Genomic DNA, 25,629 nt, shown 5'->3' with positions numbered 1-25,629 from the left:
AGGAGGGAGAGGAGCCTCAGCCAATGGAGAAAATTGAGGCTTTGCTCTGTAGCTCCTGTGCGATTGAGCAAGCCTTGCAAAGCAAGTTGAGATGCAAAAGGAAGCAAGGGAGAGGGAGAAGGAAGCGGACAAGAGCCAGTTGCTCAGGGAGCTGATAGGAGCCCTCTGGGGGCCTGATTCAGCCCCCGGGTTGCATGTTTGACACCCCTGCTCTAAGCTGTGTAGGTGAGGGGCTACTCATTAACACAGGAAGCCCCGCTTGGCAGCAGTCTGAAGCCGGGCAGGGTCTTGCGCTGCCCATTGCCCATGTGAAGATCACAGCAGTTACATTCTGCTCAGGATGTAAACAGCTCCACTTACATATTGAACATATGAAGCTGCCGTCTACTGAATCAGACTCTCGGTCCATCAACGTCAGTATTGTCTACTCAGACTGGCAGCAGCTCTCCAGGGTCTCAAGCTGAGGAAAACTGCCCCAGTGTTCTGAGCTCCAGACACTGACTGCTCACCATAAGCATTGAGGGATGTAACAGCACTCTGAAATCACGGGCCTCTTCCTACAGCACATGGCCTTTGTTCCAGGTGGCAAAACCCACAACTTTCCAGATTTTAAATCTGTGTTGCAAACCATTTCTGGCCAAGACCCACAAGAAATGTCTACAGATTCCATTTCCAGTAGATCAGGGGTGTCAAACTTGCAGCCCGGGGGCTGAATCAGGTCCCCAGAAGGCTCCTATCAGGCCCCCAAGCAACTGGCTCTGGTCTGCTTCCTTCTGCATTTCGACTTGCTTTGCAAGGCTTGCTCAATCGCACAGGAGCTACAGAGCAAAACCTCAATTTTCTCCATTGGTTGAGGCTCCTCCCCCTCCTGGTCCCCTGGGGAGGGAGGGAAAGAGCCAGAGCTGCCTTTGCCCCGTTCTCTGGATCCCACGGGAGAAATACAAAGAAAGCACCTTTAAGTGCTAACGTTTTAAACATGTTTTAAATTTAAAAAAAAGCTTTAGTCACATTTATCTGTGTCCTTTATAAAGTTTATATCCCTGCTACCTAATCTTAAATCGGTACACACATGGCCCGGACCGACGCAGTCTGGCCCAATAAGGTCTCATTTATTTTAGATCCGGCCCTCATAACAATTGAGTTCGACACCCCTGCTAGATATTCACATTTGCTTTCCTTTCTTAGATCACTGGAAACTACACTTTTTAAAAGGCCAGTTTTTAAACCCAACAGCCCCAAACCAGGTGAGGCTTAAACCCACCTTTGGGAGAGCGAATGCGAGCATCCAGCCACACACTCCTTGTTACTGCAAACTCGGTCTCCCAAATTCATCCTTGCCATCTCAAACGTTTACACAACTGGAAGAATTCCGTGTAGGTCTCGTTCATTTGCCTCCAGATATTCTGGCTGACTTGTACGATGCACCAAAGATACCTACCTGTATATCAGAGGTTGCTCACTTATCATCAGACCGCTGAAGGGATAAAACTCTCAACACCCTAACCTTCCCTCTCCAGAAAACACCGCGATAGTCATCAAAATCCTATCTCTGCACAATCAAAACTTCTCCCTCGTCACTGTTTCTCAAGACCTCTCATCTCATCTCATCCTGGACAGCCAGCAATTTGCCCTCTGGCACTCTTCCGACTCACTAGGTGGCCAGTGACTCAGTGTGTGTGTGTGTGCGCTTGTGCAGGGAAGAGTTCTCTCACCCAATGACGTGAGTGACGCTTTGAATATCTGGGGCAACCGGATTTTGTATTGCAACTCACGGCCGGAGGATACGGCGAGGATAGGAGCGCAGAAACCAGAACTGGGAGCAAGACTCCTCTTCATTAAGGATGCTTATAACAAGCTTATAACCTTTATGAGTTTAAATTTAATTTAAAAGGAGCACGTGAACCAATGAAGCTGCCTTATTCTGAATCAGATAGTCCTGGGTAACCCGAATAAACAAAGGAAACTGTGTTCTATGGTACGCTAAAAGTATGCAAACGCTTCAATTAAAAATGTTCTTATACAATATAACAAATAATCAATAAATACAAAAGTCCCAAAGGCTCAACTATAATTAACAGATAAATATATACCGAATCAGACCATTGATCCATCACAGCCGGTCTTGTCTACTCAGGCTGGCAGCTGCTCTCCAGGGTCTCAGGCAAAAAAAAGTCTTTCCCATCACCTCCTTCCGCCTGGTCCTTTTAACTGGAGATGGTGGGGATTGAACCTGGGACCTTCTTCCCGTCGAGCAGAAGCTCTACCACTGAGCCATGGCCCCTCCCTAGAAACTGTGCTGCCAACACCCAGTAAAAGCTCACTATGCAAATGAAGAGGCTTCGACATTTTCCTATTGGTCAGGAGGTACGTTTTTCCATGGCTGTGAAATCCGGCTCCCCAATGCACAACAAACACTGGCATCTAATAAATGTGCTGCAATTAGGCTATGAAGACCTGGATTGAAATCTTGACTATGGACCGGTCCCTCTCTGCCTCACCTATCTCACAGGATTGTTATGAGGATAAAATGGGGAAGGCAGAGAACTATTTACACATGAAACCACTACTATTATTAGATGGGCAGCCGTGTTGGTCTGAAGCAGTAGAACAAAGCAGGAGTCAAGTTGCAACTTTAGGTGCAACTTGACTCTTGCTTTGTTCTACTATTAGTATTATTGTTTATGTTATTTATAGCAAGGGTGTCAAGCATGCGGCCCAGGGGCTGAATGAAGCCCCCAAAGGGCTCCTTATCAGGCCCCCAAGGAACTGGCTCTTGTCTGTTTCCTTCTCCCTCTCTCTTGCTTCCTTCTGCATCTCAGCTTGCTTTGCAAGGCTTGCTCAATCATACAGAAGCTACAGCGCAAAATCTCAATTTTCTCCATTGGTTGAGGCTCCTCCCCTTCCTGGTCCCCTGAGGAGGGAAGGGAAAAGCCAGAGCTTCCTTTGTCCAGTTCCTTGGATCCCATGGGAGAAACATAAAGTAATGTCCAGTAATGTACCGAGTTCGATACAAGGTGCTGGTCATTACCTTTAAAGCCCTATATGGCCTGGTACCTGCCTACCTGAGGGACCGTCTCTCCCCACATGTTCCCCAAAGAGTACTGAGATCGGGAACCCAAAACCTTCTCGTTATCCCCGGGCCAAAAGAAGCTGGCCTAAAATCCACCAGGGATAGGGCCTTCTCTGTTATGGCCCCTACATGGTGGAATCAGCTGCCGGAGGAGGTGAGGGCCCTGCGGGACCTTGTTCAGTTCCAAAGGGCCTGTAAGACAACTCTCTTCCGGCTAGCCCACACCTAACTGATGAGAAACGAAACGCAGCTTGCCAGACTCCTGTTACATATCTTGCTGTGATATTTAATGTTTCTCAGGTGTTAAATGTTTTAAATATTTTAAATGCTTATATATTTAAATGTCAGTCTAATTTTATGTCTAACTCTTTGTTGTGAGCCGCCCTGAGCCACTTGTGGGAAGGGCGGGATATAAATCCAAGAAAGAAAGAAAGAAAGAAAGAAAGAAAGAAAGAAAGAAAGAAAGAAAGAAAGAAAGAAAGAAAGAAAGAAAGAAAGAAAGAAAGAAAGAAAGAAAGAAAGAAAGAAAGAAAGAAAGAAAGAAAGAAAGAAAGAAAGAAAGAAAGAAAGAAAGCACCGTTAAGACCAATAAGTGCTAATGTTTTAAGCATGCTTTAAGTTCCCCCCCTCCCCCAAAAAATTCTTTAGTCACATTTATCTGGGTCCTTTTAAAAGTTCATATCTCTGCTAGCTAATCTTCAATAGGTCCACACGTGGCCCTGCCCGACCCAGCCTGGCCCAGCCCAGCCCAAGAAGGTCTCATTTATGCCAGATCCGGCCCTCATAACAAATGAGTTTGACACCCGAGTGCCTTTTTGGCTGAGACTCAAGGTGGATGCCGCCGTGTGAGTCATGAGCAATCGACAGGAAGGGACATCCAATGAAGGCTACGATGAGGTTTGGACGACAGACGCCTGAAAACAAACAGAGCTGAAACTTGGTACATTAAGTGAGGAGGAAACTACCTAGTCCGAAGCATCAGCACAGTAACAGGCAGCAAATGCACAGGCCACAGTTCCTCTCTCAACCCTTTTCTGGCCATGTCATTTACTTGTGCAAAAAGCCCTCCTGAATAGGATAAAAACACGGCAGGTGGATAGATGGATGAACCATGTGAACTTACTAGGAGCAAGTCAAACAACTGTATGATCTATGTGGCCAGTGCCGGATTAAACCCCGTGGAGGCCCCAAAGCAGTCAAAATCTCGGGAGGGGGGGGGGCTGGCAGATTATCTCAGAGTCAGAGCGCCCCACCACCACCTGTGGCCCCCACTGCAGTCTGCAGCCACCTTCTCAAAAGCCCCTTTGACAAAGCTGCAGGGGAGAGGCAGAGAGAGGCAAACTTGGCGACGACGCCAGCAGCAACCACACCAGGCAAGTTGGGCAAAGAGCGGCTCCGTTGCTGGCTGCATGTGCAGGATGGAAAGGCTGCAAGCAGGGGGGGAACCGGGGGGGGAGGGAGCCAGCCCAGGGCCCCTAAAAGTGTGGGGGCCCATAGGCCAGTGCCTACTTGGCCTAATTGTTAATCCAGCCATACACACTGTTTGCGCCAGTGTCTCCCGCTCGTGCTGAATTTGCCAAATCTGGCTACAGTGGCTTGTGGAAAAGTAGCTTTGCTGGACCTGAGGAAAGAGATGGATCACAGCGCTGACCGGGATAGCCCAGGCAAGCCCGATCTCCTCAGATCTCAGAAGCAAAGCAGGGTCAACTCTGGCAAGTACTTGGATGGGAGACCTCCTTGGAATACCAGAGCTGGGAGACAGGGGCAGGCTTGATTCAGCCACCTCCCTGGAGAAAATAAGAGGTTTTGCTCCGTAGCTCCTGTGCAAATGAGCAAGCCTTGCAAAGCAAGCTGTTATGCAGAAGGAAGCAAGGGAGAGGGAGAAGGAAGCAGAGGACAGCCAGTTGCTTGGGGGCCTGATACGGCCCCTGAACTGCATGTTTGACACCCCTGTTCTAAGCAGTCATGGAGTGCTGTTGCTCGCTCGCTCTCTCTGTGAAGGAGACAGGGAGGGAGAGAGGGAGGAGGGGCAAGAAACAGGAAGCAAAGAGCCATTGAGGGACCTGGGGGAAAAGCAAGCCTTCATGCAGCTACAGGAGCAGCCCTGGAAAAGCAAGCAGGAGAAGGAAGTCGCCTGGGGGCCAGATACGAGCCCTGTGGGGGCTGGATGCACCGCTTCCCCCCCCACGAGGTGCCAGAGACTGGATCTGGGACTCTGGGCTCTTACACGGAAGCCACACCCTCTAGGGGCTCTTCAATTATGGTGTTTAAAAGGAAAACAGGAAACGAAGAGGAAGTGGAAAATAAGAGGCTTCTAAAATGATGGACTGGAACTCAGCCTGGGGCCAGTATACCTTAAGGCAGGGGTGTCAAACATGCGGCCCAAGGGGCGGATCAGGCCCCTGGAGGGCTCCTATCAGGCCCGCCAGCAACTCACTGTCATCTGCTTTTTTTCTCTCTCTCTTGCTTCCTTCCGCATCACAGCTTGCTTTGCCAGGCTTGCTCAACTGCACAAGAGCTACAGAGCAAAGCCTCTATTTCCTCCATTGGCTGACCAGCACACAAAGCAACTTATTTTCAAAAGCCCAGCCGTTTCATGTTTTCCGCTGGGTCTTAGGCTCAAAGCATTATGAGATTTCTGTAATGAATGTGAATAAATCAAAAGCTTGCAATTTACACACACCTGAACAGGCTACTCAAGGTGGCTACAGCACAGGCAATGTCTCCACATTTTGATGCAATAATTCAGAGCAAGAAGTGTCTGTTATCAGAAACTGTCAAATAAATAAAATATTGCTAGAGTTTTAATATTTTAAGCATGTTTTCAATTTTTAAAATAAGAGCTCCACGGCGCAGAGTTGTAAAGCTACAGTACTGCAGTCCAAGAGCTCTGCTCACAACCTGAGTTCGATCCTGGCAGAAGCTGGGTTCAGGTAGCCGGCTCCAGGTTAACTCAGCCTTCCATCCTTTCGAGGTCAGTAAAATAAGTCCCCAGCTTGCTGGGGGGGAAGTGTAGAGGACTGGGGAAGGCAATGGCAAACCACCCCGTAAAAAGTCTGCCATGAAAACATCCTGATACGACGTCACCCCAGAGTGGGAAATGATGGGTGCTTGCACAGGGGACTACCTTTACCTTTTAAACTTTTTAAATAAATCTTTAATCTGTTTGTCTGTGCCTTTATAAAGTTTACATATACAGTACCTGGCAGTAACAGTAACTTGGTCCAGCCTGACAAGGTCTCATTTGTGTCAGATCCAGCCCTCATAACAAATGAGTTTGACACCCCTGCCTTAAAGACCGTCTTCTCCAATATGAACCTGCTCGTTCACTACGGTCATCTCTGGAGGCCTTCCTTTGGTCACCCCCATCAGCTGAAGCTAGACGGGGGGGGGGGCAACTGGAAAAAGAGCTTTCTTAGTGGTGGCCCCCTCCCAGGGAGATTAATCTACCTCCCTCTTTTGCTGTCCTCCACCAGAGGCTGAAGCCATCTTTGTTTCATCTGGCAAACTCCCGGTAACTGTTCTTGGCCCTCCTTTGTGATTCTGATGCTGTCTGTTTGTGTATTTTAACTTAATTATCATTTTAAGTGTTGTTTTTAATGGTTCAAATGCTTTCATGTTTTTAACCTCCACTGCCTGGGCGTGCCTGATCAGGCGGAAAGGCAGCATAAAAATATTTTAAATAAACAAAAATAAACAAACTCAAGAAGTTCCCAATGAAGCTAATGGCAATATGCCTAACTAACTCAAAGTGCCTAACTAACCTAGGGAACAGATTGCCACAAGATAGGGTGATGTCCCCTGGCTCTGGTGTCTTTAGAAAAGACAGACAAACTTCTGAAGCGCTGGCAGAATCCTAGACAGAGAGCCAGTTTGGTGTAGTGGTTAAGTGTGCGGATTCTTATCTGGGAGAACTGGGTTTGATTCCCCCCTTCTCCCCTTGCAGCTGCTGGAATGGCCTTGGGTCAGCCAGAGCTCTCTTATCTGGGAGAACCGGGTTTGAAAGCTCTCCCAGAAGCGGCCCTTTCAAGGACAACTCTGCCAGAGCTATGGCTGACCCAAGGCCATTCCAGCAGGTGCAAGTGGAGGAGTGGGGAATCAAACCCGGTTCTCCCAAATAAAAGAGCTCTGGCTGACCCAAGGCCATTCCAGCAGCTGCAAGTGGAGGAGTGGGGAATCAAACCCGGTTCTCCCAGATAAGAGAGCTCTGGCTGACCCAAGGCCATTCCAGCAGGTGCAAGTGGAGGAGTGGGGAATCAAACCCGGTTCTCCCAAATAAAAGAGCTCCGGCTGACCCAAGGCCATTCCAGCAGCTGCAAGTGAAGGAGTGGGGAATCAAACCCGGTTCTCCCAGACAAGAGAGCTCTGGCTGACCCAAGGCCATTCCAGCAGCTGCAAGGGAAGGAGTGGGGAATCAAACCCGGTTCTCCCAGACAAGAGAGCTCTGGCTGACCCAAGGCCATTCCAGCAGCTGCAAGGGAAGGAGTGGGGAATCAAACCCAGTCCTCCCAGATAAGAGAGCTCTGGCTGACCCAAGGCCATTCCAGCAGGTGCAAGTGGAGGAGTGGGGAATCAAACCCGGTTCTCCCAAATAAAAGAGCTCTGGCTGACCCAAGGCCATTCCAGCAGGTGCAAGTGGAGGAGTGGGGAATCAAACCCGGTTCTCCCAGACAAGAGAGCTCTGGCTGACCCAAGGCCATTCCAGCAGGTGCAAGTGGAGGAGGGGGGAATCAAACCCGGTTCTCCCAGATAAGAGACCTCTGGCTGACGCAAGGCCATTCCAGCAGCTGCAAGTGGAAGAGTAGGGAATCAAACCCGGTTCTCCCAGATAAGAGTTTGCCCACTTCACCACTACACCAAACTGGCTCTCTATTAGAGCTATGGCTGACCCAAGGCCATTCCAGCAGCTGCAAGCAGAGGAGTGGGGAATCAAACCCGGTTCTCCCAGATAAGAGTCCGTGCACTTAACCACTACACCCAACTGACAGTACATGTAGCTGACAATACAGGTTACATGAAAGACCTCTGCCCGAGACTCTGGAAAGCTGCTGCCCATCTGACTGGACAAGACTGACCTTGATGGGCCAATAGCTGTGATTCTTTGTAAGGCAGCTTCATATGTTCAAACAGCCGCTTCCCTGGTAGCCTGGCAAGAACAACTGCCTGAAGATTACCAAGGAGGGGAAGTTTTTTGAGCAGATCAGTTCACTCCCAGCCCCCCAGTAAATGGGTCGATGACTAAGACTGCTGTGGTGGGGGCTGTCCCAGTATGCATGTCTGAGGGCCAGTAACGCCTGTGGACTCTGTTAGGGTGAATAATTGGAAGTGAGTAAGGGGTTCCACGCCAGCTTGGTTAACCAGCCACTGGAAGGCATGCAAATCACTACCAGCAACTGGTGCCCGAGGTGCCAGCCAGGCGGCAGAGAGGGAGGAGAAAGCTCAGGGTTTGGGCAAGCTGAAAATAGGTGCCAGGCTGGCTCTGGCTGCTGCCAAGGTAGGAGAAGAAATCTTCACAGGGACACCAGCTACTGTATTCACCAAAAGGATATTCACCACTTGGCTCCAAAACATTGCTTGGACCAATGGCGGGCTATTTTAATTTTAATCCAGGCTTATTTTTATTGAACCCCTTTTTTATTGGCTTGTTGCTGCTGTTTTTCCCTCTTCGTTGTGAACCACTCTGAGCAGGCTCCGGAGAGGTGGGTGTTGCGGAAAATTCTAACTGGTCCCCTTATGGAAACAATCCCCGAAAGACATAAGTCAGGGGCACCGTTCCCTCCAAGCTGAGTTAGCGTGAGCTAGCTCACAGATTTTTAGCTTCCAACTCACACATTTTTGTCTTAGCTCAGGAAGGATGACCCCAGAGCACACTAATTTATGCAGTAGCTCATAACTTTAATGCCAGGAGCTCACAAAGTTGAATTTTGGCTCACAAGACTGCAGCTTAGAGGGAACATTGGATAGGGGTGTCAAACATTTGGCCCGGAGGCCAAATCAGGCCCCCCCGGAGGGCTCCTATCAGGCTCACGAGCAACTCCCTGTCATCTGCTTCCTTCTTCCTGTCTTATTTCCTTCTGCATCACAGTTTGCTTTGCCAGGCTTGCTCAATCACACAGGAGCAACAGAGCAAAGCTCTTCCCTTGGGGAGGAAGTGAGGGAAGGAGAGCTTGCTTTGCCAGGCTCTCTCAATTGCACAGCAGAGCTACTGAGCCAAGCCTCCCTTCTGTCGGCTGAGGCTCATCAAATCAGTGAGGTGGATTAGGCTGAGTGTGTGCGCATGTCTGTGTCCTTTATAGTTTACATCTCCCTGACCTGGCATTGCATTTCCTGACACACATGGTCCGGCCCGACAAGGTCAAGATCCGACCCTCATAGCAAATGAGTTCAACACCCCGATCTAAGTCATTTTATACTGTTTGAAGCACTTGAAACCTATAAGTCTGTAGATTTAGCTGCTAGGATAGAATCTAGGTCAGAGAGAAAGTTTATTTCAGAAGAATCTTAGAGACAGAGAGGGGAAAGTATTTTGGCAGAAAAGATGCTTGTCTGACTCAAGTGGAAAGAATCAGATAAGAGAAAAGTTCTCATCGGACATTATCTGAGATTCAGAGAGAGATGGACATTAGCCAGTATAAGTGACCATCTGCATTTGCAGCTGGTGAGAAATTTGTCAGATTGACCAGGAAAGAGAGATAGAATCAGAGATAAGAGATAAGTTCTCATGGTAGAATCTATATAAGCCTTAGAGATTTCCCACCAGCTTGCTGCCTGAATCAGAGAGCTAAAAGGTTTCTCTGGGCAGGACAGCCAAAGAACAAGCTTGATTCAAGATCTTTAACAAAAAATTAAGTTGATAGTATTTAGAGATTTCTAACAAAGATTAAGAATACAGAATCATAGCTACTATGCTTAAGCACATTTAGAAATCTTGCAGGTATAAAATTGTATGAGATTTGCTATCAAAAGAAATAGAGTGTGTAAAACCTTACTACTAAAACTGGAAATTATTTTAGCTATGTAAGAATGTATAAGGGTTCTAACTATAAGAGCATAATGTGTGAGTTTGCTACCTAACTGTTTTGCTTTTTATATATTATTGTACTATTAACTAAATATTGTAACTAGTTTTTATTGTGATGTTATTGTGATTTTATTATTACTTATGTTGATGTACTCTGCTCTGAGCCCCCATGGGGGAATGGGCGGAATAATAATAATAATAATAATAATAATAATAATAATAATAATAATAATAATAATAATAATAATGCCCAAACGTGGTGCCTTGAGAGAACACCGTAAAAAAATAAAGCTCATCTCTTGTTTATGAAAAAGTCTCTGGGTCCCATGACCTAGATCAGGGGTGTCAAACTCATTTGTTATGAGGGCCGGATCTGACATAAATGAGACCTTGTCGGGCCAGGTCATGTCGGGCCGGGCTGTTTGTGTACCTATTTAAGATTAGGTAGCAGAGATATAAACTTTATAAAGGACACAGACAAACACAATTAAAGATTTTAAAAAAAAACATTAGCATGTGTTGGTCTTAAAGGTGCTTTCTTTGTATCTCTCCCATGGGACCCAGGGAACTGGGCAAAGGAAGCTCTGGCTTGTTCCTTCCTTCCCCAGAGGACCAGGAGGGGGAGGAGCCTCAGCCAGTAGAAGGGAGAGGAGCTTTGCTCAGAAGCTCTGCTGTGTGATTGAAAGAGCCTGGCAAAGCAAACTCTGCCTTCCCCCTTCCTCCCCAAGGGAGGAGCCTCAGCCAATGGAGAAAATAGAGGCTTTGCTCTGTAGCTCCTATAAGATCTTGAGCAAACCTTGCAAAGCAAGTTGAGATGCAGAAGGAAGCAAGAGAGAGGGCGAAGGAGAAGGACGCAGAGAACCAATTGTTCAGGTGCCTGGTAGGAGCCCTCCGGGGGCCTGATTTGGCCCCCGGGACGCATGTTTGACACCCCTACACTAGATCCTGTGAGAAGCAGGATGGTTTTGGAGAGTATGGGAAGAGTATGGTTTATGAATTATAGAAAAGGGAAAATTCCCCAACAGTGGGAGACGAATCACTAAATCAATCAATCATTTCTACAAAGCTTACGCCACAAGGAAGGCGACAAGCAGGGCTTAATTAGAGTCTGCCCGCTTCACGGCTTGGCCTCAGAACCTGCTGAAACATCAACAGCCCAGCCCAGTTCAGAATCACAAGTGATACCCATGAGGCACTCCTAAGTTATGCGCCAAGGAAGCACATGGACTTAAGAGATGGGGCTCCCAAGGAGGTTGGAGACCCACCACTTCATTTTTTCCACTGGAGAAACTGAGGCAAACGGGCCCACCTCATGAATAAGCATGCATCCTCTGCCATGTACCATAAGAACATAAGAGAAGCCATGTTGGGTCAGGCAGTCCAACACTCTGTGTCACAGAAGAATATAAGAGAAGCCATGTTGGATCAGGCCAGAGGCCCATCCAGTCCAACACTCCGTGTCACACAGTGGCCAAAAAACCCCAGGTGCCATCAGGAGGCCCACCAGTGGGGCCAGGACACTACAAGCCCTCCCACTGTTCCCCCCCCCCCCAAAGCACCAAGAATACAGAGCATCGCTGCCCCAGACATAAGAACATCAGAGAAGCCATGTTGGATCAGGCCAGTGGCCCATCCAGTGCAACACTCTGTGTCACAGAGTGGCCAAAAAATCCAGGTGCCATCAGGAGGTCCATCAGTGGGGCCAGGACACTACAAGCCCTCCCACTGTGCTCCCCCCAAGCACCAAGAATACAGAGCATCTCTGCCCCAGACATAAGAACATAAAGAGAAGCCATGTTGGATAAGGCCAATGGCCAATCCAGTCCAACACTCTGTGTCACACAGTGGCCAAAAAACCCAGGTGCCATCAGGAGGTCCATCAGTGGGGCCAGGACACTACATGCCCTCCTACTGTTGCCCCCCCCCCCGCAAGCACCAAGAATATAGAGCATCACTGCCCCAGTCATAAGAACATCAAAGAAGCCATGTTGGATCACGGCAATGGATCCAGTCCAACACTCTGTGTCATATAGTGGCCAAAAAACCCAGGTGCCATCAGGAGGTCCATCAGTGGGGCCAGGACACTAGAAGCCCTCCCACTGTGCACCCCCAAGCACCAAGAATACGGAGCATCACTGCCCCAGACATAAGAACATAAGAGAAGCGATGTTGGATCAGGCCAGTGGCCCATCCAGTGCAACACTCTGTGTCACACAGTGGTCAAAAAACCCAGGTGCCATCAGGAAGTCCATCAGTGGGGCCAGGACACTAGAAGCCCTCCCACTGTGCCCCCCCCCCCAGCACCAAGATACCACTGGCATCAACCCCACCAGTGACGCATCTGTAGCTGGATAGCACAGTGCAGAGTTCTCATACGGTATAATGGAGAATTAAACCATGGATATCTGAGGTTCGAGAGGGGCTGTTTTTTTAATTAAAGGCACCGAATTTTCAGCATAGCATTTGGACCCTCTCCTTGCAACCTTCCCCAAGTTTCAAAAACACTGGACTAAAGGGCCCAATTCTATGAGCCCCCAAAGAGGGCGCCCCCAACCTCCACTATTTCCAATGGAAGGACAGCATTTAAAAGGAATGTGATGGCCAGAAAACCCTTCAGAGTTCAATCATACTTGCCACCACCTTGCTCCTTGCTTCACCCCGCAAAGTCCCCAGATATTTCTCAAATCAGACCTGTCAACTGTAGGCCGGGGTAAGCGATTCTCCCCCTTTTCCCCTCATGACAACACAGGCTGAGAGAGAGTGGCAAGCCCAAGACCATCCAGTGAGTTTTTTCATGGAGTATGGATCTGAACGCAAGCCTGAGCAGTTCTCGCCTGGCACACTCACCAACACCCCACAGGGTGAAACCTGGGTTAGGATGAGACCTACTCCTTTATCACCCTTCCTGATCTGTCTTGAAGTCTCACTCAAAAGTCTATCTTTTGGCAGATTAACTCATGGACACTCCACGAAATTGCTGAGCAGTCGGGTTAGAACGGATAAAAGGAAGGCCTTCTATGCCCAAAGGGTGATAGACACATGAATTCACTGCCACAGGAGGTGGTGGCAGCTACAGGCATTGCCAGTTTCAAGAGGCGATTGGATAAACATATAGAGCAGGGGTCCATCAGTAGCTATTAACCACAGCGTATTGTTGGAACTCTGTCTGAGGCAGTGATGCTCTGTATTCTTAGTGCTTGGGGGGCAATAGTGGGAGGGCTTCTAGTGTCCTGGCCCCACTGATGGACCTCCTGATGGCACCTGAGTTCTTTTGGCCACTGTGTGATGCAGAGTGTTGGGCAGGATGGGCCACTGGCCTGATCCAACATGGCTTCTCTTAAGTTCTCATTCCAGATGGGCATTTTGTTGCACTTCCCAAGTCTGACAACATTGCACCATGCTGATGACACCCCCCCTTCTCTCTGAATCAGAGACTCAGAGCGGCTTACAATCTCCTTTCCTTTCCTCCCCCATGACACCCTGTGAGATGGGTGGGGCTGAGAGGGCTCTCCTAGTAGCTGCCCTTTCAAGGACAGCTCTGCGAGAGCTATGGCTGACCCAAGGCCATTCCAGCAGCTGCAAGTGGAGAGTGGGGAATCAAACCCAGTTCTCCCAGATAAGAGAGCTCTGGCTGACCCAAGGCCATTCAGCAGCTGCAAGTGGAGGAGTGGGGAATCAAACCCAGTTTTCCCAGATAAGAGAGCTATGGCTGACCCAAGGCCAATCCAGCAGCTGCCCTTTCAAGGAGCCAGAGCTATGGCTGACCCAAGGCCATTCCAGCAGGTGCAAGTGGAGGAGTGGAGCATCAAACCCGGTTCTCCAGATAAGAGTCCACACACTTAACCACTACACCAAACGGCTCTCTTAAAATAACGTACTTAAAATATTTCTAACCTGTCTTTCCACAGAGCCCACACACGGGATTAAGTTTGTGTCTCTGAAAGGTTCTTAACTGGAAGCTCCTATGTGGTCCAGCCGCATTATGCTGCCCATCTGCCTCTTTGGCCCCATTTTAAAGGCAGAGGGGAACAAACCTCACACTTAAGCCTGGCTCATCTCTGAAACGGCCCACAGAGATTCGCTTTGCAAAAGGGACCGCTCAGCTCAGGGACAACAGAATCTAGCCCAGCCTCCAAGAGTAGTTAAAAGCAAAGGGAAGGCCACACACCCACACCGCAAGACCCAGGCCACAGCTGCGAGAGGAGAGTGGTTCATCGCCTCGTGGACTCAGTTACCTTCTCGTGGATTAAAAGACATATTTGCTGCACTCCACAGAACAGCCATAAGAATTTAAAAAGCTCCTGTCCATGAAGCGACATCAAGTTAGAGATAAATATGTGGCATGTTTTGGTGTTGTTTTTAAAAACCAGAGAAGCGTGGGGAAGGGCCAACCTCTCCCCCCCCCACACCCCCATCAGATAATTAAAATGCCTGCATTAATCACATTTGCAATGGAACAAATCGTTGGGAGCCCTTTCGTCTCCCCCCACCCCACCCCGCCTTCCCAGGGCCTGCTATTGTAGCAGGCGAATCCTGCTGCAGTCTGTTTGGCAGAGATAAGGAAACCTTTATCAGACTTGGCAATCTTTATCAGAGGAAGATCAAGTCCTCTCCTTTATCAGCAGCTCAGATCTGCTTCGGCAGAAAGCAAAGCGGAAGGGGAGGGGGGCAGCAGAGGAGAGCAGCAGCAGCAGCAGGGGGGGGGGGGACTCCAGAAAAACTTTGCTGAGTTTTTGTTTTGTTTTTTTGCTTCTTGCTCAGATGCGAGGGTGGTGGCTTTCCCCCCCAAAAGCACACCAAGGCACCCATGCATGCCCCGGTGCACACAACCACGCAATCGCCACTAGATCAATCTGCCGGTTCTATCAGCTCCTCCAATCTAAAGAGCCGAGACTGGGGCGGCAGGCAGAAAAGGCACGCAACGCAGCTGCCAAAAGGTTTGATCATTTTCTCTCTGTGCCCACACTCCCTCGTTTGAAGTTAATAAATGTAACCAGCTATCTGGGCTGGGGATCAGTTCCTTGCCTCTTCCCCCCCCCCCCTTCTTCTTCTTTTATCAGCTGTTCAGATCTATCAAACAGCCGAACAAAAGAGACACTGGAGGAGAAGGAGAGAGAGAGAGAGAGAACACAAACATCGCCAGATGCATCCTGATGTTACAAGAGGTTTGTCATTTTTTTTTAAAAGCCACATGATTTGTTGGGGCAGGAGGAGGAGAAAATGTGGGGGAAAGGGATCCTTGAATCACCTTAAAATTTGAGGTTGCAATTATCTGATTGGCTTCCAGTGACCTAAAAAAAACCACACACACAAAGAAAAAATGCAAGACGCAACCAAGTCTACCTAGCAAACCGGCAGGGCAAAAAAAAAAAGCCGAGGAGAACAGAGAGAAGGTTGAAAAAATTAAAACCACCAAACGCCTGCGTGGCTGGGGTGCTCTGATCCCCCTTTTATCTCAGCCACCATCAGCTCCCAGCTACAATCAAGCTTTTTTAATGCCTTTAACTGCACAGAGCATCTGAGTCCCAGCCAGAAAGGAAGAGGAATGAAAGTGAGACGCGGCTCTCAGGCCCCGGTCGTTTGAAAGCTCCTAATAGCACAAGCAATTACCAGCCATACCTCCGTGGGGTGCACACCGGCTCCTGGCTGCACACCACAGAAGGGCTCAAGATTTTGGCAGGGAGGGGCGGGGCAGGCCTTCCCTCCCACAACAGGGGCTCGCTGGTGATCTGCCAGCAAAGACAACTGCCTTCCCACCCCACATCTCAGTCTCTCTCTCTCTCTGCATTCCCAGATTAGAGGCTTTGTGCCAGGTTAGATCTCCCAGAGCAGTGGTGGCCAAACTGTGGCTCTTTCACACTTATTGTGTGGCTCTTGGAAGCTTCCCATCACCTCGTTGGCTGACTTGGAAAAGGCATTTCTCTCTTTAAATCACTTCTCCAAGCCAAGTCAGCTGGCAGCTTGGAGAATGCATTTAAAGTTGCTTTCTTTCCACCTCTCCCTCCTTCCTCCCATCTATTTGCCCGCTTGCCTTCCGGCTCTCAAACATCTGACATTTATTCGATGTGGCTCTTATGTTAAGCAAGCTTGGCCACCCCTGCCCCACAGCCAGGCAACCCACTAGTGGCAAGGGTTTCCTCCAGTGGGAGGAATCTTCTGACCTATACGGAACAGATCTTCACGATCCCAACAACCCCTTGGCATTGGCTCCAAACTTATGGGATACTTTCAGAAGGTGGTGCCGCCAAGAGATGACAGTTCTTACCACTGAGCATCACATGAAACCACTGGGTAAGACTGCTTTAAAGACTGCCCTATATGGTCGAGGACCTGCCTACCTGAAGGACCGTCTCTCCCCATACGAGCCCCAAAGAGCACTGAGGTCAGCAGGGAAGAACAAGCTGACTATCCCTGGGCCAAAGGAGGCGAAATTGCAGAACACTCGTGCACGGGCCTTCTCTGTTGCAGCTCCGTGCCTGTGGAACCAGCTCCCGGAAGAGGTGCGGGCCCTGCGGAGCCTGGACCAATTCCGCAGGGCCTGCAAGACCATCCTTTTTAGGCAGGCCTTCGCAGGCTGCTGACAAAGGATGGCCGAACTGATGACCCATCAAAGTGACTCTATACAGTGATCTCTGCCACTACGTAAAAGCGCCAGCAACATCCCTGTTGCTGTTAAATGTTAAATTATAAATTATATAAACTGGAATGGTTTTAAGACATGGATTTAACTATTGTATAACTTTTAATGCCGTTTTAAATTACTGTATATTGTATAATGTTTTATTTGAATGTTGTTAGCCGCCCTGAGCCTGCCTAGGCGGGGAGGGCAGGATATAAATAAAATCTAATAATAATAATAATAATTTAAATCAGGGTGTCAAACTCATTTGTTATGAGGGCCGGATCAGACATAAATGAGACCTTTTGGGGCCGGGCCATGCCGGGTCATGTGTGTACCTATTTAAGATAAGGTAGCTGAGATATAAACTTTAAAAAGGACACAAACGAAAGCAACTTTAAATAAAACATGCTTAAAACATTAGCATTAATTGGTCCGACAGGTGCTTTCTTTGTATTTCTCTCACAGGATCCAGGGAATTGGGCAAAGGAAGCTCTGGCTCTTTCCTTCCTTCCCCAGGGGACTGGAAGGGGGAAGGCGCCTCAGCCAACAGAAAGAAGAGAGGCTTGGCTCAGTAGCTCTGCTGTGCAATTGAGAGAGCCTGGCAAAGCAAGCTAATTCCTCCCCAAGGGAGGAGCCTCAGCCAATGGAGAAAATAGAGACTTTGCTCTGTAGCTCCTGTGCGATTGAGCAAGCCTCACAAAGCAAGCTGTGATGCAGAAGGAAGCAAGAGAGGGAGAAGGAGAAGGAACCAAATTGCATCCAGCTGCTCCTGGGTCTGATAGGAGCCCTCTGGGGTCTGATTTGGCCCCGGGCCACATGTCTGACATCCCTGCTTTAGATGACTCCTCAATCCATCAGTGTCCTGAGAACACCTAAGTTCCAGGGGGGCAGCTGTGTTGGTCTGAAGCAGCAGAACAAAGATTAACATGGGGAGGGACGGTGGCTCAGTGGTAGAGCATCTGCTTGGGAAGCAGAAGGTCCCAGGTTCAATCCCTGGCATCTCCAACTGAAAAGAGTCCAGGCAAATAGGTGTGAAAAACCTCAGCTTGAGACCCTGGAGAGCCGCTGCCAGTCTGAGAAGACAATACTGACTTTGATGGACCAAAGGTCTGATTCAGTATAAGGCAGCTTCATATGTTCTGAGGTGCTTTTTACTCAGATGTGTGCCTGCACACAAAAGCTCATCCTTGAATAAAACTTTGTTGGTCTTAAAGGTGCTTGACTAGACTCGTTTTGTTCTCAGAACACCCTTGCTTACGTTGGCCATCCCACCGCATCAGTGAGCAAAATCAGCGAAGGAGTCGATGAAGGCGAAGGCACTGAAGTTCAGTCAAAAGGTCAGAGATGCTGAAAGATGCGCTTCAGTCCACAAACAGGGGCCAAGCCAGTTCCAGAGAGGAAACAGACTCAGGCCCTGGGTCCATCAAGGTCAGTATTGTCTACTCAGACTGGCAGCAGCTCTCCAGGGTCTCAGGCCAAGGTTCTTCGTATAATCTCTCACCTAGTTCTCTAACTATGCTGGGTAAGAACATAAGAGAAGCCATGTTGGATCAGGCCAGTGGCTCATCCAGTCCAACACTCTGTGTCACGCAGTGAGCAAAAAACCCAACTGCCATCAGAAGGTCCATCAGTGGGGCCAGGACACTAGAAGCCCTTCACTGTTGCCCCCCCCCCCCCCAAGCACCAAGAATACAGAGCAGCACTTGCCCCAGACAGAAGAACATAAGAGGAGCCATGTTGGATCAGTCCAATGGCCCATCCAGTCCAACACTCTGTGTCATACAAAGGCCAAAAAAAACCAGGTGACATCAGGAGGCCCATCAGTGGGGCCAGGACACTAGAAGCCCTCCCAAGCACCAAGAATACAGAGCATCATTGCCCCACAAATAAGAATTTCAGGGAAGCCATGATGGATCAGGTCAGTGGCCATCCAGTCCAACACTCTGTGTCACACGATGGCCAAAAAAACCCAGGTGCCATCAGGAGGTCCATCAGTGGGACCAGGACACTAGAAGCCCTCCACTGTTGCCCCTCCCAAGCACCAAGAATACAGAGCATCGCTGCCCCACAAATAAGAATATCAGGGAAGCCATGTTGGATCAGGTCAGTGGCCCATCCAGTCCAACTCTCTGTGTCACACAATGGCCAAAAAACCCCAGGTGCCATCAGGAGGTCCATCAGTGGGGCCAGGACACTAGAAGCCCTCACACTGTTGTCCCTCCCAAGCACCAAGAATCATAAAACCAAGCACCAAGAAATCATGACTCATGGGTACTGAACTGGGACCTTCTGAACGCCAAGCAGATGCTTTACCCCTAAGTCACAGCCCCTTTCCTGACCCCCTCGAACACATGAAGCTGTCTTATACTGAATCAGTTCATCGTGGTCAGTCTTGTCTACTAAGACTGGCAACAGCTCTCCAGGGTCTCAGGCAGAAAATGGTCTTTCCCATCCCCTCCTTTTAATTGGAGAGGCCGAGGATTGAACCCGAGACCTTCTGGGCGCTGAGCAGACGCTCTTCCACTGAGCCACAGCCCCTTCCCACACTCACCTTCCACATCAGGCTTGGGAACCTTCCTAAATCCAAGATGGCTTTTGAGCACTTAGGCATCGGCCATTCAACTGATACGCCATCTGCTTCCTTTTGTAAGCAGATGGCTTGGCCAGTATCATGACCGCCCCGGTGGCCTCTCGGCTATTACGAGGAGCTGGGTGCGAGGCCGCCTTCGAAAACACCATGGAAGCCTCAGTCGGGCGTGGTGTCCTCACTTCATGCCTGGCTGTTATTGTATCTTTAAACCAATGGCCCGATTTGTGTGATGGTTATTCATTATAATTATATTCCCTTAATTTTTAATTGTCCAGAGCCTCAAGCAGCTTTCTCAACAGGCAGTCGAGATACAAACTAAATCGCACGCTGGTAATAAACAACTAGTCCGGGATGCAGGCGCTTGGGAGCCAAAGGCCGGGCACACAGACAACCAACCCTCTTTTATTCTGACCCTCTGCCAGTCTCTTTCTAAGACAAGTTCCAGGCGTTGGCTTTAGCCTTAGACACCCTAAACGACTAGGATACTGTAGGAAACACTTTCCCCCATACACATGCACCAAACACACATCCTGCAAAGGGCAAGACGCTGATCCAGGGTCGAAAGGGATCCACCGCCAAAGACTAGCGTTCCCTCTAAGCTAAGTTAGCGTGAGCTAGCTCACAGAATTTTAGCCTCCATCTCACACATTATGAACACATGAGGCTGCCTTCGACTGAATCAGACCCTCCTGGGTCCATCAAAGTCAGTCTTGTCTACTCAAACTGGCAGCGGCTCTTTCTCCAGGGTCTCAAGCTAAAGTTTTTCACACCTATTTGCGTGGACCCTTTTGGACACATTTTTGTCTTAGCTCAGGAAGGATGACCCCAGAGCACAATAATTTGTGCAGCAGCTCACAAGCTTTCATGCCAGTAGCTCACAACTTCAATGCTGGTAGCTCACAAAGTAGAATTTTTGCTCACAAGACTCCTGCAGCTTAGAGAGAACATTGCCAAAGACAGATTTACTAAGAAGGCAGCAGCCGTACATATGATGTCCCTCCCAGTGCAAACCTGCTGCGGCCATTCTAGAGAGATTTTTAGGGTATCAGTCAGATCAGCAGACGCTAGGCACAGCAATCGACATTCTGATTTAGCTCTTTCTTAGTTTTAATACTATTATCCATTCCCTTTAAATTAGGATGCTTTGGCTTTTAAGCTGCGTCAAGGGCCTTTATTGCCCCCAAACACCCTATAATGAAGATCAGAGCTGCATTCAATGCCCGAGAAACCAAGCCTCCCTGCCAGGATTTGTGTCTGACTCCACAAGGTCCCTTCCAAAGTTGATGTCATAATGACAGTCACCATGAAGCTGTCTACATATACGGGACCGTCTCTTCCCATATATGCCCCAGAGGTCGCTTCATTCGGCCTCCCAAGATCTTCTGAGAGTCCCCGGCTCAAGAGATGCTCATCTTGCCTCTACCAGGGTAACGCCCTTCTCGGTCCTGCCCCCAACCTGGTGGAATCAGCTCCCTATGGAGATCCGGATCCTACCTGGCTCATTAGCCTTTCGTAGGGCCTGTAAAACGGAGCTGTTCCACAGGCTTTTGGATGAGGCGGCGGGTATTTACCTATTAGATAGGTTGGCCTCCCCTACTGTACCATTCTGCTGTGCCATCCTGCGATACCATTTTGCTATACCATTTGCTTTATATATACTAAATGTTGTAACTAGTTTTTATTGTAATGTTACAGTGATTTTATTGTGATTTTATTATTACTTGTACTCCGCTCTGAGCCCCAATAATAATAATAATACGTTTTCCAGGACCACCTCTGGATAAAGGAATCTCTTTGGGACATTTTCCCTGTGTTTGCGCTTACGGAGGAAAAAAAGTCTAAGGAGGTCTGTTACCAGAAGACAAACCACTAGAAGTCACCACTACAGACATCACACTTTTGCCCTATTCTGCACTCTGGAGCCACTTCAAGGAACTCCCGGCTGAAAAGCTCCCCTCAGGAACATGACAGGGAACGAGGGCATTCGGGTTCCACCCACAGGAAACCATCTCCTCTGGTGAGGACGTTCAGAAAGTGCTCAAGAATATCGTCGCTATTATTATTAACTGTTATTAACTGCCATGGCACTAGCTGTGGCACAGCGTCAACAGAACAGGTGAGAAGCAGAGTGCGTGCTTTGTATGCGTTAGGCCACAGGTAGTATTTCACAGCAGAACAGCTCGGGAAAGACCCTGGAGAGCCAATTCTGCTCACAAAAAACGGCCCTGCGGGGAGAGGCCTCAAGTACGCATGACCCAGTGCCGGAGAGTTCCTGATCCTCACAAGTTAACAACGCTGGTGGAATTATTCCTTACAAAAAAAAAAAAAAAGGCTGCATAAAACCTTTCATGAACTAGCTAGTTAAATATAATCGAGCATCTGATCTTTTTGCTTTATCAGGCTTCCTGTTCCCTTCAGAGATCATCTGTCTTTGCATCGAGCAAAGTGGGGGGGGGGGGTCAAAAGAGGGCAATGAAGAAACAAGGAGGCAAACTAAAATAAGCATATATCGATTCGGGAGGGGAGGAGAGGGGAGGGCAGACAGCAACAACCACTTCTCTATTTTTGTTCAAAACAGGTCTTGCGTCGGACTAGAAGAACCCTCAATCAGTGGATTCTGTCCACCCTTCTTTGGAGAAACCAAATACGAAAGAGAACGGGTTTCACCACCCACCTATTTCTCCCACTTGCATATTTTTTCGGAGGGCTATTTTCATGCCGACACACCAACACACAGAGGACGGCCTCCGCCGAGTCTTCCATCTTCCACCGCTCATCAGTTTTGGCCATCTCTATCTGGCTCCAGATCAACTCCCCCCCCCCCCCCCCTTATCACATCTTCACATCTCTACAGAAAGCAGCAGAGGCAAAAGCCAAGAGCTGGAGCCAGCTAATGCATTCCGAGAGCTGCCCATCCCTGGAAATATCCCAATCCATCTTCAGATCACCTTTGGCTCCTTATTAAGCGGAGGACGGTGCAGAGGGGTGACAAGGAAGGAGGCCGGAATTAATGCACAACAGCCGCTCACAAAGACCTAACAACTCCTGCAAGACAAAGCAGGGTGGAAAGTTGAAAGGGAGGGGGGGGGAGGAAGAAAAATGCACCACCCAAACAAAACGCATCTAGCAAAAAGGAAGAAGCTTGCAGAACTCCAGCCGGGCATGCACCGATGCCAGGAAGAAGGGCCTGTCAGTTCGGAAAAGTCCCCAGTCCTGAATTCACCATCCTTGGAACAAAAACTGCAGGGTACCCGGCATTTCCGACAGCATCAAGAAGCAGCCTTTTACTGAAAAGGCCCCCACCCGCTTCCGGATCACCACCCGGCTCATTCCCACCCCTCAATTGACTCCAAGCAGCACAATCCAAGGACTGTCACCAGCTCCTTCCCCGCAGTTCGCAAGTTCACCCGAGGACATTCAAAGGCTGTTCCTACAAAACAACGTTGGCATAAAGGCACACGCTAGCAAAGGACCCCTGGCAAAGCCGGTGCTGACTTTTGGCAAACTGTGGCTCCAATTAAAGATGATTCGTCCCATGTTCCCTCTAAACTGGAGAGTCTTGTGAGCAAAAATTCTACTTTGTGAGCTAGTACTGGCACGGAAGTTGTGAGCTGCTGCCTTAATTAGCGTGCTCCGGGGTCATCCTTCCTGAGCGAAGACAAAAATGTGGGAGCCGGAGGCTAACCATCTAGCTCACACTAACTCAGCTTAGAGGGAACACTGATTTGCGCAGGTTCTTGCCTATCAGAAGCAGAAGTCACATTGTGTAAGCCAAGAGGCAATGTGGGGGAGTGGGTCAGCGTCTGGCTAGGACTGGGGGAGACCTGGATCCAAACCACACTCGCTCCAAGCGACCACACTCGCAGCCTGGTCTACCCCGCAGGGTTACAGTGAACACAACATGGAAGGAAGAAGAGACATCTGTGCTACTTTCCGCCTTGGAAGAAGGAAGGGGCAGAATGACAACCCGATGGGCCCCGACCCCATCAGAGACACCCGGAAGACAGAGGCGGGGGCCTCTCTTCCCACCCAACACCCCACCCCGAGAGAGGTCACGCCACAGAGGCGGGTTTCAAAAGCAAAGAAGCCAGTGAAAAAAAGTTTGCCATTTGGAAAAGTTTCGTGTTGCATTTCAGGGGGGGGCGGAGGCGGATTTCATCCATTTTTTAAAAAGTTTGCTTTGGCCTTATCAGCAGAAGAAATCACCTCAGGCAGGCAAACAGGTAGATGCAGCCGAGGCGGGCAATTATTGCCAAGAAAAGATAAAGCAATATTAGCTCAGGAGGGCCGGCGACGCTATCCGGGCATCTCTCTGTGCGCTTTATCGGAGCCGAGATCTTTTCAGGAAGGAAAGGGAGGGAGGGAGGGAGGGAAAAAGAGACAAAGACAGCCCCATGCAGCCAGCGGGAAAGTTCCTGCAGTTGATATGACCAGCCATGCCCTGCATGCGCCCCCCCAGCCCTCGCCCTAGCCGGCCTCCTATCCCCCAGAGCCGCGCTGCTCCTTCCACTCGGGCTCTCTGCAATGGGAGCTTCCACTCCGAGGCGCCACCAGGGCTGGGGAAGAGGCAGCGCACAAGCGGGCCGATCCGGCTCCAATCGGGCGTCGATCTGGAGATGCTTATCAGGCCCTCCTGAATCTCATTCGGGTTGGAGAGATGTGGGGCGGCGGGGAAGGAGAAGCAGCAGAAGCGCCGGCCCGGGAAGGGCGGGGGGGGGGGGGACCACAGAAAGTAGGCTGGGAAGCTTCTTTTGGAGGGGGGGGGGTTGCCCCAAATCCAAAAGTGTGGAGAGGAAGCCAGCCAGGGAGGGTGAGGTGCTCCAAAGGGGGGGGGGGGGGCTTCTGGAAGCCAAGCCTGGGGGGGGGGGGAGAGGGGGAGTCACTCTGGTCTGCTCAAGTCCTAGATCCGGTGGAGCACCTGGGGGATGAGCTGCGGCCGGATCCGAAGGCCCCCCGGGCGGGCCAGCTCTCTGGGGCCTGCTGGCCCACTAGGCAAAACTAGGTGGCTGCCTAGGGCGCCGGGAAATGGGGGTGTGCCGAATTGGGCTCCCCCTTTCCCGGCGCCCTAGGCAGCCGCCTAGGTTGCCTCTTCCCCCCCCCCGCGCCCTAGGGAGTCCCGCTGCCCCCTCTCCCGCGTTCCGGCCGGCCTGGGGAACAGGACGGCGCGGCCGGGAACCCCCCCCCCCCCGAAGCCTCGCGGGGCGGCGGCCCTCTGCCCATGCCCAGAGGCCCCGTCGCCCCCCTGGCGGCCCCGCGGGCGCTCCCTCCTCTCCGGGAGCCAGCGCGAGGGAGCGAGCGAGCGAGTCGAGGCGGCGGCCCGATTAGATCGCAATTTCAGCCCGTCCCGCCGGGGCGATGTTATCGGGGCCGGGGAAGCGCAGCGAGGCTGGCCGGGGGCGCCGCAAGAAACTTCGCCGGCCGCCCCGGGCGGGAGAGGCGGGAGGCGGGCGGGAGGGGGCGGGGGAGCGCTCACGTTTGATCTGCCGGGGGTTGCTCTGCTTCCTCCTGGACATCGCGGGGCTCCGGCGGGCTCGGGCTGCAGCGGGAGGCGCGCGGCGCTCATGCCCCCTTCCTCGGCGCCGGGCGAGCGGGGCTGCTGCTGCTTCCTCCTGCGGCGCCGGGCGAGCGGGGAGGCGGGCGGGCTGGAGCTCCGGAGCCCTCCGCTCCCTCCTCCCTCCCTCCTTCCTTCCCGGCGGCGGCGTGGCCCCCCTCCTCCTCCTCCTCCTCCTTTTTCTCAATGGAGCCCGGACTGGAGCAAAAGCGCCGAACGTTCCAAAGGGGCGGGGCCGGCGAGCCGAGCGCCGCCCGGCGGCGCCCGCTCATTGGCTCGCCCGCCCGCGCCACGCCCACCGGGTCAGGTCGGAGACGCGGCGGGGGCGGAGCCGGCCGGCCTTTGAAGCCCGCCGGGGGGGCGGGGCCTTGGCGCCCGGGAAAGGCAGCCGCGGGAGCGCCGCCTCCTGGGGGCCTCTGAGCTTGCCGGCGCCTGCCCGCCTCCCCTTGCGTTTCCCCGCCGCGCTCGCTCACGTGCGCCCTCTCCTGCCCCCCCCCCTCCCGCGACTGTATTTCTGCCGATCCCCCGGGGCGGTTTTGCAAACCGCCTAGGCGGAGGGGATGTCAAACGTGTGGCCCTGGGGGCCGAATCAGGCCCCTGAGCAACTGGCTCTCTGGTGCCTTCTCCCTCTCTCTTGCTTCCTTCTGCATCTCGGCTTACTTGGCAGGCCTTGCTCAAGATCCTACAGGAGCTACAGAGCAAAGCCTCTATTTTCTCCATTGGCTGAGGCTCCTCCCTTGGGGAGGAAGGGGGAACGCAGAGCTTGCTTTGCCAG

The 25,629-nt window shown here is 50.8% G+C and overlaps 1 protein-coding gene across 2 annotated transcripts in view; it reads right to left on the bottom strand.

Moving 5' to 3' along the window:
- ZFPM1 (zinc finger protein, FOG family member 1) overlaps nucleotides 1-24,826 on the bottom strand; it is a 189,983-nt gene extending 165,157 nt beyond the window's left edge. For both annotated transcript variants that reach the window (XM_060253629.1, XM_060253630.1), the window contains exon 1: nucleotides 24,777-24,826. In XM_060253629.1, coding sequence (XP_060109612.1) covers nucleotides 24,777-24,816 — 40 coding nt within the window. In that variant the 5' untranslated portion in view covers nucleotides 24,817-24,826. The remainder of the gene's footprint in view (nucleotides 1-24,776) is intronic.
- Nucleotides 24,827-25,629: the final 803 nt, after the last annotated feature.

This window comes from Heteronotia binoei, chromosome 14 (assembly GCF_032191835.1).
Source record: "Heteronotia binoei isolate CCM8104 ecotype False Entrance Well chromosome 14, APGP_CSIRO_Hbin_v1, whole genome shotgun sequence".
NCBI classification, from domain to species: Eukaryota; Metazoa; Chordata; class Lepidosauria; order Squamata; family Gekkonidae; genus Heteronotia; species Heteronotia binoei.
This window is presented reverse-complemented; position numbering and strand designations above follow the sequence as displayed.